Below are 14,238 nucleotides of genomic sequence, written 5' to 3'. Positions count from 1 at the left end.
GGCGACACTTTCCCAAAGAGCCCAGTTACCCTGTTACCTCCTGTGCAGGTAGGTTGCCAGATAGTTTCACAAACATGGCAGGAAAAAAATTGGTCGAGCAAAAAAAGGGGGGGAGGGGGAGAGACACCAAAGTTGTTGAGGCAAAAAATAAACGCAACCATGCAAAAAAGAGTCCCGGCGCCTGCAGCAGGAGGTAGATGTACCCCTCACGCCCCCTCCCATGGCTAGGACTCTGTGCTCACCCCCATAGCAGGGGCCCTCAGCCATCTCCCCTGCCAGAGGCTCCGACTGCTCCAATCCCCCATACCCCCTTGCCTCCCTGCCAAGGTAAAGGACGTGCAGCCCCCGTTTCCATGGCGAGGAGGACATCAGAGGGGTAGCGCCTTGATTTCAACCCTCAGCTCCTTTCGGCGGGTGCTGAGCACCGGCTTCTCCGTGCCATGGGACCCCGGGTGTAAACAGGCAGGGAGAGGGGATCAGCTCGGGCAGGGCTGCAGGCTGGCACGTGCTGAGGGACCTGCAGGCAGGAACAGGGCAGAGCGTGGGGGAGAAGTCGAGCCAGGACAGGGCCGGCACTTGGGAGGTGAACATGTTGTCCCCAAACGCATTCTCGAGCCACAGCTAAAAGCCCCAGCTCTGAGCTCTCCTGCCCGCAGGCTCCCTGTGGTCACTACTCAGAGCCACTAACTGCTCTGCCCGCAGCCAGCCCAGGGCTGAGCACATGTGCCTGGCCAGTGCAGGCCAGCTCCCTGTAATGCTGCCTCTCGGCCCTGCCTCCGCAGTCAAACTCCGTTCTAGTTTGCAGGCCGGGGAGCAGCACGACAGCTGCACTCAGCCATCCAGGCAAGACAGCTTGGAAAAGCCCAGAGGGACGAGCCACATGGGGGCTGCCCACGGCTAAGGAGACCGGAGGGGCTGTGGCCAGCGTCCAACCCAGACACCCTCATAGTGACATGGGATAGGCTCACGGGTCTAGTTACTCCTCCTTACGACGAGCAGGGCCTGTGCGTCAATCCTGCTCCCTCCCTCCCCTCGATTCTTCTTCCTAAGCCCATTTTCTAGCAAAGCGAGACTTGGTCATTCTAATACTATCTCCCACTTGATTACGTACTGTGTCAGGTACCTAAAATGCCCAATGCCCTTCTTGGGGTACACCCTGCTACTCCGGATGTTGCAAAAACTACTTGGTTAATAGTTTCATGGCTGTATCTTGAATGGTAGCATGCTGTATCTGCATGGGTGTGCAAAAAAAAATATTCCGGCCTCTCAGAGCTTCCCCCCAGCCTTGCCTGTGTGTTTATGTGCACCGGACGTGAGACAGGCCTGGGTTTTGCTTTGTAAGAGATCTGCACGGTGGTCAAGTAATAGAGAGGTAGCTGTGTGAGTCTGATCTTAGTAAAACAAAAGGGAAAACATGATGTCGCGCTAGCTTGTCAGTCTTTAAAGTGCTACTTCATTTTTTTTCCCCTTTTGTTTTACTGTGGTCAAAGCAGACATGATTATTTTTTGTCAAGACAGGGCAGTCCAGACGGGGCACGATTGGGCTCAGAAGACCGAGGTCAGCCACCGGAGCCAGGGGGCAGGAGAGAAGGCTCGGGAGGCTGATGTTGAATGTTGGGGGCTGTGAGCAGGGTTTGGGAGGATGGCCTGCCGGAGCTGGAGGCCTTGGATAGGGCTCTGGAGTCCGGAGCACCTTGATCTAACTCAGGAGGCCGAGGTGGGGCACAGGGGGTCGTGATCATGCTCGGGAAGATGAGGTGAGCCGCCAGAGCCCAGGGGTGTGAGATCAGATGTGGGAGGTTGTGGGAATCTGCTGGATCCTGGAGGGGGAGCGAACAGGCTAAGGCTGCTGAGATGGGTCACCTGAGCCCAGGGGAGTGTGATCAGGTTACGGAGGGTGAGGTTGACCGCTGGGTGGCCATGATGTTTCTCAGGAGGCCTAGGTTAGCCACTGGTCCCAGAGAGGTGTGATATCAAGCTCAGGAGGCCGAGGTTGGCCCCAAGAGCCCATGGGTGTCTGATAAGGCTCAGGAGGCCAAGGTTGGCTTCCACAGCCCTGGGGCCACGATCAGGTTCACATGGCCAAAGTTGTTACTGGGATCGGCAGCCCGAGGGCCATTGCTAGAGCCCAGGGCCTGTGATGGGGCTCAGGAGGCCAAGGTCGGCCACCGCTGCCTGGGGTTGTGAGATCGAGCTGGGGAGGCAAAGTCGGCCTCCAACGCCCGGGGGACATGAATGGGTTCAGGAGTCGAAGTCGAGTTTGTCTGTGTTAGGAATTCCTGACGCGTTCTAATGCTCAAACTCTCTAAAGCAGGGGCGGGGACCCTCAGGCCCAGGGGCCGTATACAGCTCCCAGCTTGCCTGGATCTGGCTTCTGAGGCTCAGCCCCTCGCCCCCTCCCCCCCCGCAATGGGGACCCTGTGCTGGCCCTCCAGCCCCCCTGCAACCTCCCACAGTGCTGGAACACACAAAAGCCACTAGGCTGGGCCCCCCAGGCTCTCGTATGCGAGGGGACTGTGGGGAGGGTCTTTCTCCTTCTGTCAGGGGCCACATGAGCGAGGGGTTTTTGTGTGCGGCCCTCGACCGATTTCTCTATGGGGCAGTAGCTCCCTGACCCTAAAAAGGTTCCCCAGCCCTGCGGGCCGAAGACAAAGAGACAGAATGTTAGACACACGCTGTAACCAACACCTCAGGCACAGAACCTGCCAGGGCGTCTTGCGGATTCATTTAAACAACACGCAGGGCTAGACCGGAAGCCGTCCTTAGGGCTAGAATCCCTCCATGTTCAAGGGCCGCGTGGCCTGGCCCGCACGGTTCCCTCCACCTTTCAAAGACAGAGCTTGGTGGTAAGCGAGGCCGGACCCGCCAGCTTCACGTTTGATTTTCTTTTTAGAGCCGCATGACTGGGAGAGATTTCAGCTCGGCTTACGTATTCCACTAGGGGGAGAGCGTGGGCTGTGGAACACGCCACAGGACAGTTTTAGGAAAAGTCCTTCCAGGGCCAGGAGCCTTCAGAGCAAAGCCAGACAAGCCGGTTAACAAATTCCACTACCAGCTACTTGATTGCGGCCAAAGATTTCCAAACCCTCAGGTCCAAAGCTAGGCACCGTAATCTTTATTCTCTGCAGCTATGAATTAAGGCAGGGCTGTTTTCCTCCTGTCACTGCTGGGTAAGGATGTAAAGTCCTGGTTAATCAGTTAACTGGTTAAACTGTAGGTTAGCTAATTCAACAGGATCCCTCTCCCCTGCCCCACACTTGGAGCTGTCAGCAGCAGGAGCCAATGCTCCCGCCATGGGAGGCTGGCTACCAACCCCTGAAGGGATGGAGCAACCCTTTGCTGGCAGTAGACCATGGCATGGGGCTGCTCCATTAAGCATCACCTGGTAAGGTTCCCTACTGCTGGGGAACTGAGGCACAGAGGCCTGGTGTGCACTGCAGAGTTAGCAACACCTAAGGCAGCTTCCATCAACCTACCTCCATAAGCATCAACACTAAATGTTCCCATGTAACTTGCTCACTACCCCGACTTAACGCCACCTCCACAAGAGGCGCAGAGTCAAAGTCGATACAGCTAGTTCAAAGCAGCGTCCACGGAGGCCAGCGGGTCTCCACCTACTTGCCCTCATGGGCTGATACACAGCTCTGCATGGTACGTGGGCGACAGCCACACATCTACGCCACCCGCACGGCCCGGAGGATGTCACATGGGCCGCAACTCTGTGCTGAGTGGCCATGGGTGGAGCACTGGTGTAAACAGGGTGGCGTGCACCGACTGGCACTGCCCGTCAGTTATCCCACAACAGGCCCCGTGGACCATTCAATTGGCACAAGCACTCCTGGTCAAGAGGCACACCGTGGAAACAAGGATCACAGTGTGGCCACGCACGAGCGATTTCACTACTGCCGTGGCCACACGTCAACATAATAGTGAATCTTGTAGCCTAGACTTGCCCTGCCGCCTAGATCAGGGTTTCCTAACCTATGGATCGGGACCCAAATAGGGGTCGCTGTTACATTTCAAAAGGGTCGCCCAGTGTCTCCCCAGGTGGCTCTGCCCCCTCCTCCCCCGGTTTTTGAATTGCCTTGGGTCACCAAGTCTTCCTGAATTGTCAAAGTGGGTCCCCATCTGGAAGAGGTTGGGAACCGCTGGCCGAGATCCTCAAAGTACTGACATCAATGGGAGTTCGGACGCTGCGGACCTTGGAAGGGCTGTGACTAAGTGGCTTGCCCAAGGTCACACAGGAAATCTGTGGCAGAGCAAGGATCTGAGCCCTGGGATCCCAGCTCCCAGGCCAGCACCTTAACTACCAGGCTACACTTCCTCTTTTCCCAGTTCTGCCATAGAGTTCCTATGTAGCTCAAACCAGTCAGGCCTCCCTCTGCCTCGGTTTTGCCATCTGTAAAATAAGTTCTAGGTTTTGGACCCCGATGAAGGAAAGGTCCATTTCCTATGCTGCCAGCAGCAGCCAGGGCACCTGTTGGAACGTGGCTGTGCCCGACTTGTGGGGAGCAGCTAAGGTCCCTTTGCGCTGCACAATTTTGGATGTGCTGGAACTGTAAAGCCAGCCAAGCCTGGGATTCGAGTGTTGACGGGGACTGACTGGCACCACAGTTGTTATATAATCACATTTTTCTGCGCTGTCAGGTGCTACGGACAGTTCAAGCCAGCCACTGCCTTGTAACGCTGCGGTCGCATTAGGGGCTTTGTACCAGGTCTCAGCTTTATCCAGAGGCATGACAAAAATCGGTGGCTCTGATCTATGGCTAGGATCCCAATCCTCTTTAGAGGTTACTCTTTCCTTTTGAGTCAGCACAGACAATATCCAAGCACAGCACCAGGAGACACTGGCCTGCTAGACGGAGCAAATGATCCACAAATGTTAAAGGTCCCAGAGCTTTACCCATAGAAGTGCTAACCCTGGTCCAATTTCACACTGAGCTGGGTGCTAATCCTGCCTCTAGCACTGACATGCTGTGGCCAAGTTCTCGGCTGATTTCTCCATCTGAGAATGGGAAAATGCTGACCTCAAGCACTGAGGCATTACTATTTCCAAAGTGCTTTTTAAAATGCACAAGGCTAAAATAGAATCAGTTTTCTGCCTTTCCCCTGCAGTTTCATCTGGATACAGCACTACACTCCATTTGCCGCCCCAAACATGTGCATTACTGAACAGCTGCAGGACTGTTCTACATGTCCTACTCCAGAGGGGGACATTACTATACTTAATTTCTTCTAAGTATTTTGAAACCCTCAGGTCCGATATGCTATATAGAGGTGCAAAGCATTATATTGTTCTCCAAGATTTTGGTAATATTTGGTTGACACATGAACCCGTCACATTCTCTTCTGAGAGAAGGTGGGTAAGGTAGTATCTTTTCCTGGAATACACAAGCTTTGAAACTACACAGAGCTTTTCATTAGTTCTGGAGGACATCTGAGCTACATACAAGTTGGGACAGACTATTAAGCAGCAGGGGTAAGATGTGGAAAGCTTCTTTCTGGAATCCCTTAAGATCTGAAGTTACTACTTAAATATTCCCTCGTAACAGTAAGGCACAAGAAATCACCAATAGTATTTAAGGATTTAGCTGGTAAAACATTACAGAAGAGTTATATTGTTTAAGAGAAGGCACCTCGTGCCATGAAAGATGCATCTCTAACACACAGCTCCACTAACATGATGCCAGTGAGAGAGAATCATGTTAATTACACCATTGCAATCTCCAGCCATTTGTTTTTTCATGCCCCACCTCCCCAGGGCCCACCTCCATTGAAGTGAGAAGATGCCTATTCCTGTAACCTCATCTCAGAAGTATTCCCCTTCAGGTAATGTGAGAGCAAATAGCTAAAATTATAGTACTGCATTTTTTTGTGAAAGCATCCAGGAAATTGGAGATTTGCACAGCTCTTACATGCTTGTTATCAGATACTTATAGTTCAATACTCACATTTCCAATTCTCCTGTCCACTTGACCTTTGCAGAAAACTCAGCTGCATGTCACTGGTAGATCGCCAAACCCCTATTGATCCTGAGTAATTGCCAGGGATTTTTAAAGCACCAAAGGGCATGGGGTCAGGATATTTAAATTCATTTAAATGCCACGTCCCCAGCAATTACAGTTCACAATCGATTGCTAGTCATACATTACGAGCTGGGATCATTACAACCATGCCAACTCTGGTGGTTAGCTATTTATAATCCTTTGCTCTAAAATAAACTTTCTGTATTAGATCCGCAATGCCCAAATTCAAAGCTGTGCCAGTGATGTTTACCTGGAAGGATACCGGCAGCCTATTGGAGAATAAAAAGCTTTGAATCTCAGCGATGCATGTGAATTCAAGTTGGTTCAATGTTCTCAATGTACATTGCAACCAGCTGTGAATGTCTTGCCAAATGATTAGCTCCTGCCGATGGAAGGGATTTTCGGTTCTCTTAATGGACACGGACATGAGGCCAGGACACCGAAGGAAGGAATGAATCAAATCTGAACGTAAAATTAAACAGAACAATTGTGCTAATTTAACCGAGAGAGAGGAAGCTATTTTAAGCCAGAGAAGTATTACTGAGGGAGAGCTTTCTGATAACTCAGAGGGTGTCCCCACAGCAGATTAAAACCCAGGACTGGTCTGTGCTTGCCAACTTAGACACCCAGGGCTCTGGGGCTTTTGTGTAGGCACCGGGCTCAGGCCAAGCTCTGGGAGTCTCCCATTCCAGAGCCCAGGTTCCACCTGAACCCGGAAGGGAGTTGGCTGGCACGGGCCAGCTGCAGATGTCTAGTTGCTGTACAGACCTACGTCTTCAGAAGAAAAGTGCCGAGGGTAAGAACACTTTGCCAAAGCAGCAAGTATCACTGGGCCTCTGTGGGGCTGCCACAGTGAGAGTGATCACACTTCCAAGGGGAAATGGAAACAGAGCACTGACAAGGCCCTTGCCCACTTGTCTAAGAGCAGATCAGTCTCAGTTGGGTACAGAACAAACCTGACCCCTATTCCATTGCCTGACCCATTCAATTGTGCTCCTCCCACCCCAGTAGCTACTTTGGCTTACAAAGGATTGTTATGCTCAGCAGCTTTTTTTTAAAAAAAATGTTACAAGTCATCACCAAATTGCCCATTCAAGTCCTTCCTTGATAACTGGGACACCGAGCCCGCTGAAGGAAAGATTTAACCATTTTAAGTAGGCAAGTCCTAGCTGATGTGCATCTCAAATGTATTCCCATAGTAGAGCGCATGACAGGGAAATATCAGGGGATGGGATGATCCAAGCAAAGCAGCTAACAGCATTCACCAGGAGAAGGGGGAAAATGGCAGAGGAATTATTATGGCCATAGAAGAAAGTTACACAGGAACAGAAGATAAAATGGCATGTGTCCATGGTGAGAACTAACAGCCCAGCACCAGAAGTGAAAGATATCTAAGCTGTCATCTTTGGTAGCAGATGGTTTGCTCATCGGTTCATTTCACATGCACAGACTGAAGTCAGATGAATCAGAGGTGAGCAGAGATGGCACAGGGGAATTGGAGTGTCACTGTAGTGACGGATTTGTGGCAATCACATCCACAGGCACAGGTGACAGTGGCTTTTAACGGCCCCACCCTCTACAAATGTGAGAAATTGTTACATAGAAAACTGACATTTCTCCCGTTCCCTTCCCCCCGCGCCCCTTCCTAACAAGCGAATTCCTGACACCACAGTAATTTTAACATTATCTGATTGCCGATTGGCCTGATTAGCAGCAAACAGCGATGACAGGAAACGTGGAGGGTTTCCTGCCAAAGAGCTCTTGAAATGACCTGGTAATGAAGTGCACTTCAATTTAGAACAGCCAGAATTAGAAACTGCAATCACCAGCCAAACAGAGGTAGGCTCCGTGCTAAGGGGTCTGCTAGGCCACTTGAGTAAAGGTCATCAACGTGGCAATGCCAACACTAAAGAGAGGATAAATACAAAGGACTGACCACGGGCAGCACAGGTTCACAAGGAAAAAAGGGAAGTTTTTCCTATTGCAGGTCAGAGAGTGGGTAACTTGTGTCACTGAAAGATGCCCTGGCCCTGATTCTGTGGAAACTGTTGGACCTAACCCAGGACTTCCTTAGACTTAACATTTCACCCTTGGTATATGAAGAACTATTTAGGGCTTCTTGGACAGAGTTAAATATCCCTTTGAAAATGTTATTTAAAACATGGTACAATTTGGAACATCACTTGAGCCGTGTAGCCAGGGCCAGGCTACCAATATTTCTGTTTTATGGGATTACCAAAGACTTCACGGAATTTGAATTAAATGAGGATGATCTCTTTAAATACTCTTTTCCTAGGGCTTGCTGTTTCTGCTTCTGCAAGAGACCAAGACGTACAAGGGAACCCAGACTCGCAAATGAGAACTATTACCGCTCTAAACCACTGTTACACAGTAAAAATCCAGGTGCCAAGCTTAATCTGCTTTTCAAAGCAGGATCCAACCCATTGACTTCCATGAGTATGGGACCACTCTCTAAAATGACATCTTTTTAAAAAAATGTATCCCTTTGAAATAGGATACAAATGCTACCCTGGAGATTAGAAAAGGAATGCAACTCCAGAATATAAGCAATACAATTTTAATTCTCACCAGCCACCTACAAATCCCTCATCTTTCCACTGTTCTGATGGCGTTATTAAATATCACATTTTTGTGACATCGCTAGGGAAAATAATGACACGAAGATACAGAACATTATGATACAATAGTACAAATGATAAATTATATTTATACAGTAAATAATGTCAATAGTCAGCACAAATTCATAAAAAGCAGCTGCTCCCAAGTATTATGAAAACAGTTTGGTAAATATTTCAATTGTAACACTTGTAAAGGAAGCAAGTTTTGTGAGATTCTGCTGTGAAAAATAAACCATAGATTTCTCCACAATCTGTGCAATATTAATACATACAGTACACATTAGAAACGGCAACAGTAAATGGGAAGAGGGGTAACAGACACTATCTTAGCTAAGGGACTTCAAAGAGACTGTACACAGCAAACCCACTGTGGTCTCCCTTCCCGGTCCCCTCAAGACATTTTAGTTTCTACACAGTATAAAACTGAATAAATAACTGAGCTTATTTTTGGGCTTAAAATTATACCAAGATACCTTTACAAAATAATTAACACTATTTGTCTTTGGTCAATTTGACCAGTAAGGCTATTTTGGGATACAAACTTTTTAAATCCAAAGCACCGTCTTATCTAGGGGGAGGACAGGGGTGCCAGGAGAAATGAGAATGTGAATGAGATCAGATACACATGATGTGCTCCATCAAAAGAAAAAAAAAACAGTTTAACTCCTAATCAGAATATGATGATTAAATGGATTTAACGTTTTGACAAAACCGATGCTTTGATCGGCTAGGGCAGAAACAGTCTTTCATTGTGGTTTATGTAGTGCCACAGGTATGCATGGGATCTTTGCAGACACAGCTATGCATAGAATATACCAAACCATCCCCGTGTTTTTATTTCATTTCATATCCCAACACACTTCAGGCCAGGGATCTGAAGGCTGTTAACTTCCTTGGCCCAGTGCTCTGTAGCACCATGAGACATACTTATCACTGCTCAGACACAGTGTGTCTTGTCATGGTTTGCTGTGCAATGTATGTATAAAGTAGCATAGCTCTTACAAAAGCGATTTGGTAACAGCTACAATTTGTCATTCAGCAGTTTCATTCAACCAGTGCAGGAAAGCCCCCTACCAGGCCAACAGTACATTTTTATCACCCCGTAAGGCTAGCTCATTGCTCTGAGTTGCAGGTGGTTTTAAAAGAATTGCAAGTATGACCAGCTCCATCCTGATGCTATCGAATGGCTTTCAGAAGTTGCAATCAGAACCTGTTGACTGAATGGATAATGCCCTCATCTAAGCTTTACACAAGCAACTGACCAATTGAAGCCGGGGACAATATTAAAGAAAGTAACTCCATAGTGGAGAACAAAACAGAGTGAATTTTGCCACAGACCCCAGTTGAAAAAAAAAATGTTTTTTTTGTTTGCTTATATCACAACCCGTAAAAGTTCCTACTGCTAGCAAGAACCGTGCCAATTCTGGCTTTTATAGCGATCAATAATGTCAAAAAAGTCTCTTTTTCTCATTTTGAAAGGCAACACAAATGATTTCTTTTTCAAGACTTTCTGGGTATGCACAGTATTTTCCCCTCCTATATTAAATATGAGAAGGCTAATATTCGACTCCTCTTTGTAAACCCAATGAGAGGGTAGAACAGTCTGCATAGAAACACCCATGCAGGTAGCTTTCCACACACTGACGACATCTATTCCAACCTACACATCTAAAATGTCTGACTATCCCATTTTCAATAGTTTTTCAGCCTCTCTGTCCTCTGCAAAAGCATATAAATCCAGTTCCTTTCACACCAAACATTTTGTGGCACACTCATGTTGGCTGATACAATCCACCAGAACACGGAGTTCCACCATTAACTTGTTTCAGCATTTTTGTAAACCAGGGAAAGGACACCAAAATGCATCAATTCATATGCAGTGATGCCCCAATCAAAGAAGCTACAAGCTCCTGTATATGTGCGTTGTGTATGTTTGCATTCCCTGTGAAAGTAGAGCTTTAAAAATGTTGCTATCGCAGAGAAGGCCAGGTTTACACCAGTAACACCGACTGAAACCTGTGTACAGTTTAGTGCTGATGAATCCAAGACATGGGAGTTAAACTGAACTATACATTTGAACAGCTGTAAATGGAACCGGTAATGAACATGGAGTGCACTTTTAGTTAAAAAAATTAGCTGATCAGGTTAATGAGTCACGTGTTCATAGATTTACTTTTTTTTTTTATTTCAAGAAGTCACTATGGACAAAAACAAACAGCCTTGTGATCTTCTTAAAGAGGACAGAAGTCCGTCCATTTTGGTCATCATCAGAAAAAGAGGAGTGAATTAAAGGGAAGGCATCCTTAGTGTTTTCTAAATGTAGTCTTAACTAATATTAAGTTCAAATTCATTTCCTCTAAAAAGTAATTAGTCATGAGGATTTGTTTTAAATTTCATTATGAATTCTTAATTAATAATAAAATATTTTAGTGTTAATCTTCCCTTTTAAATTCTCTTTACAGAAACAAAGAGCTAAAACCATAAATAAAAGGAGGGCATTAAACCATAAAAATGCCATTTGCCAATATCTTAATTTTTCAGCCTGACCTGATAAAAGTCTATCAAAACTAGACAGTTAAATAAGAACCACATTATAAAAATTAGCAAAAAATGACTATTAGATTATTCTGCAAACTCAAATATGGAACTGTACTAAAAACAAAATATGTGCAAAAGTATACAAGAGTAACTGCATATAGCAATGTTAAGCCTGAATTAGTTTTAAAGCTTGCCCCGATGAAACTGAATTCGAAGTTGTCCTACTGTATTTTGTTTTTCTTTCATCTCACATTGTAAGTCAAATAAAAATAAAATACGCACAATAACTTCCAAATGAAGTCACTAATGGACAAGCACATAGCAGAACACTCATTTAGCACGAGTGCAGCATGCCACTCACAGGAAGTTCCTTAATAGTCCTTAGATAGTAGTGTACGAATTCAACACTGCATACAACAGCACACATTATACTTGACAACTTGAGAATTTTCTTCAGCTTTTTTTTCCTTTCGAGACAAGCTTGCTTTCTCAGTCAAACCACCGATAAGAAAGCGGTGAGATTTTATGTTGCAATGTTTAATGCGTAAAACCAGCCTTCTGAGCTCTCTTCTAAGAATAAGGACTATGGGTGAACCAACAGTCTAGAATTGTATATAGTTATGTGCAAAAACATTCACTAGCACTCAGGGTCTCGTGTCTATCATACGAACATGAGAAATGATAGATGTAGGTAACAGTAATTTTAGGATCCAGCACATCATCTGACATCTACAAAATAGCAAATGGAGTTTAAAATGGTAGGTTCTCCCTAGAAAGTGTATTGAAATGGTTAACAAAGTAACAAAATGGGCATAATCTAACTTTGGCAAAAAGTCTGAACATTTCATGTAATGCTCAACAAGCCAAAGTAAGGTACCATCTGTAGCAAAGACTAGATTTAGATTAACTGGTAAGTAGACATAACTCTTCAAAGTTCGTAACTGTAAACTGCAAATTACTTCCAAGTCGCTTACACATCATTCAGTCCAAGCAGATCCTGTTCATTTTTCCCCAAAGACTTCAGCTTGGAAATATTATGAAAAGAAAGTTCCTTTGAATGGGTCTTTATAGGAGGAAAGGATTAGTTGTATTTGTGGGCTGGGCCCCTGATGGAGGGATTCCTGTACTATGAAGAGGCTGGGTCACTGATCCTGCAATGCTCATGTTCATCCCCTGGCCCATACAAGTGATAGATGCTATGGGGCCCATAGCTGGTAACGGCGCCATTCCCACAGCCACTGGTGCCATGGAAGACAGAGGTACTGGCTCCATGCCCATAGCTGGCACAGCACTAAAAGAAGGACTCGTGCCCATCACAGGACTTGCTCTCATCTGATTTAGTGTGAGGGGCTGAGGCTGGTTCACTTGAAAGGGGTTGATTGGAGTGGGTGCTGTAGCTGCTCCTAGTTTGAAAAAAAAAAAGAAAAAAAAAGAATGCAGTTCCAAAAAGGTCAGAGCTTTGCAGGCATGCCATGTATATTTACACATAAGGTTACACGATACTTCCCCCTACACACCCCTCTAAATGAATACCACACACTCCTACAGAAAAACTCAGAATCCCAGAAGACTGGGGTTGGAAGAGACCTCAGGAGATCCTCTAGTCCAGTGTTTCTCAACCAGTGGTACAGGTACCCTCAGGGGTACTCGAGGGAAGTCTGGGGAGTACGTCAATACTATGGAAATTTGGAGAAAACTGAATTTGTGTTTTAAGTTTTACAGTCCTTTATTATTTTTGTACTTTTTATGCCCAAAAATTTCATCGCCCTCGGGGCTACGATTAAGTTGTTTAAACAAATGTGTTGCAATGGCAGAAAAAAATTTTGTGTCTGACGACTGTAGGTCCTGGGGGTACTTATAATTTTGTTTTTAAAGGAGGTACTTTATTTAAAAAAGGTTGAGAAACACTGGTTTCTAATCCAACTCCCTGCTCACAGCGGGACCGAGTCCAGTAAATCATCCCAGACAGAGCTGTGTCAAGTCTGGCCTTAAAAACTCTAAGACTGGAGATTCCACCACCTCCCTAAGATAACCCATTCCAGTGCTTCACCGCCAGGGAGCGGACCAACTTACTGGGCTCCTGGACAAGGTGTGGGGAGCTTCACACTTCCAGAAGAGGTGATGACTCAGATGGAAGGGGCAGGGCTGGGGCAGCCAAACCTCAGAGCTGCCAGGACCATGCCACACGGTACCCACCCCCTGCCCTCGGAGCTGCTCAGACTGCGCCGCCGCACAGTGCTCCAGTGGCAATTTAAAAGGTCTGGGGCTCCGGGCCACCACTACAGAGGTGGTAGTGTTGGTAAGAGCACCGGGTCCTTTAGAGTCACTGGGCTCTGGGACAATTGCCCCCTCTCTCTCCCGTTGCCAGCAGGCATGTTCAACACCCTCCTAATGAAACACCCTCCCCACCCCCTGCAACATCCAACCTACACCTCTCCCGCTGCAGCTTAAGACCATTGCTCCTTGTTGTCTCAATGGTGGCAGACGAGATCAGCCTAGCTCCATTCTTTTTGAACCCCCCTTCAGGTAGCTTAAAGCTGTATCACTGGCATATACTGAGTCACATGTGTATCTCAGTAGCACAAATTCCATTTACTTCAGTGAAGAGATATGTATAACCTGTCCCCCTATCTATCTTTATGAATGCTGACAGACCACCACAACACCGATGGGCAGTTTTCAACTTTCAGTCAGACACGTTGGCAAACAGATTCTGAATTCATCTGTTAGGAGTGTGCCCGACCATGATATTCTGGTGATACACTGCAACAGATAATTGCAGGTAATTTTTATTCCTTTATAGCACTTTGTCTATTATGTTCCTTCTACCCTCTCACTTCAAGATATAAGCCATTTCACTTTGTTTAGAAGCTGCTCCCATATTTGACTCCAAGATTTGTCAGGAATTCATGCTGTAAACGAACTATTGCTTTTTCCAGTTTCACTGTAATTCAGAAAAGAACTTTCCCAGCACTTGATGCCTCTGGACCACTGCCAACACTATACATTCTTTATACCATATATGTTTAGATACT

The 14,238-nt window shown here is 46.6% G+C and overlaps 1 protein-coding gene across 5 annotated transcripts in view; it reads right to left on the bottom strand.

Moving 5' to 3' along the window:
* Positions 1-8,590: 8,590 nt before the first annotated feature.
* Positions 8,591-14,238, bottom strand: part of EPN2 (epsin 2) — a 73,169-nt gene continuing 67,521 nt past the window's right edge. For all 5 annotated transcript variants that reach the window (XM_075899785.1, XM_075899784.1, XM_075899786.1 and 2 more), the window contains one exon: positions 8,591-12,606. In XM_075899785.1, the coding sequence (XP_075755900.1) occupies positions 12,269-12,606 (338 nt within the window). In that variant the 3' untranslated portion in view covers positions 8,591-12,268. The remainder of the gene's footprint in view (positions 12,607-14,238) is intronic.

Source organism: Pelodiscus sinensis, chromosome 16 (assembly GCF_049634645.1).
Source record: "Pelodiscus sinensis isolate JC-2024 chromosome 16, ASM4963464v1, whole genome shotgun sequence".
Taxonomy (NCBI): domain Eukaryota; kingdom Metazoa; phylum Chordata; order Testudines; family Trionychidae; genus Pelodiscus; species Pelodiscus sinensis.
Note: the sequence above shows the minus strand (reverse complement) of the source record. Positions and strands in the feature narration are given on the sequence as shown.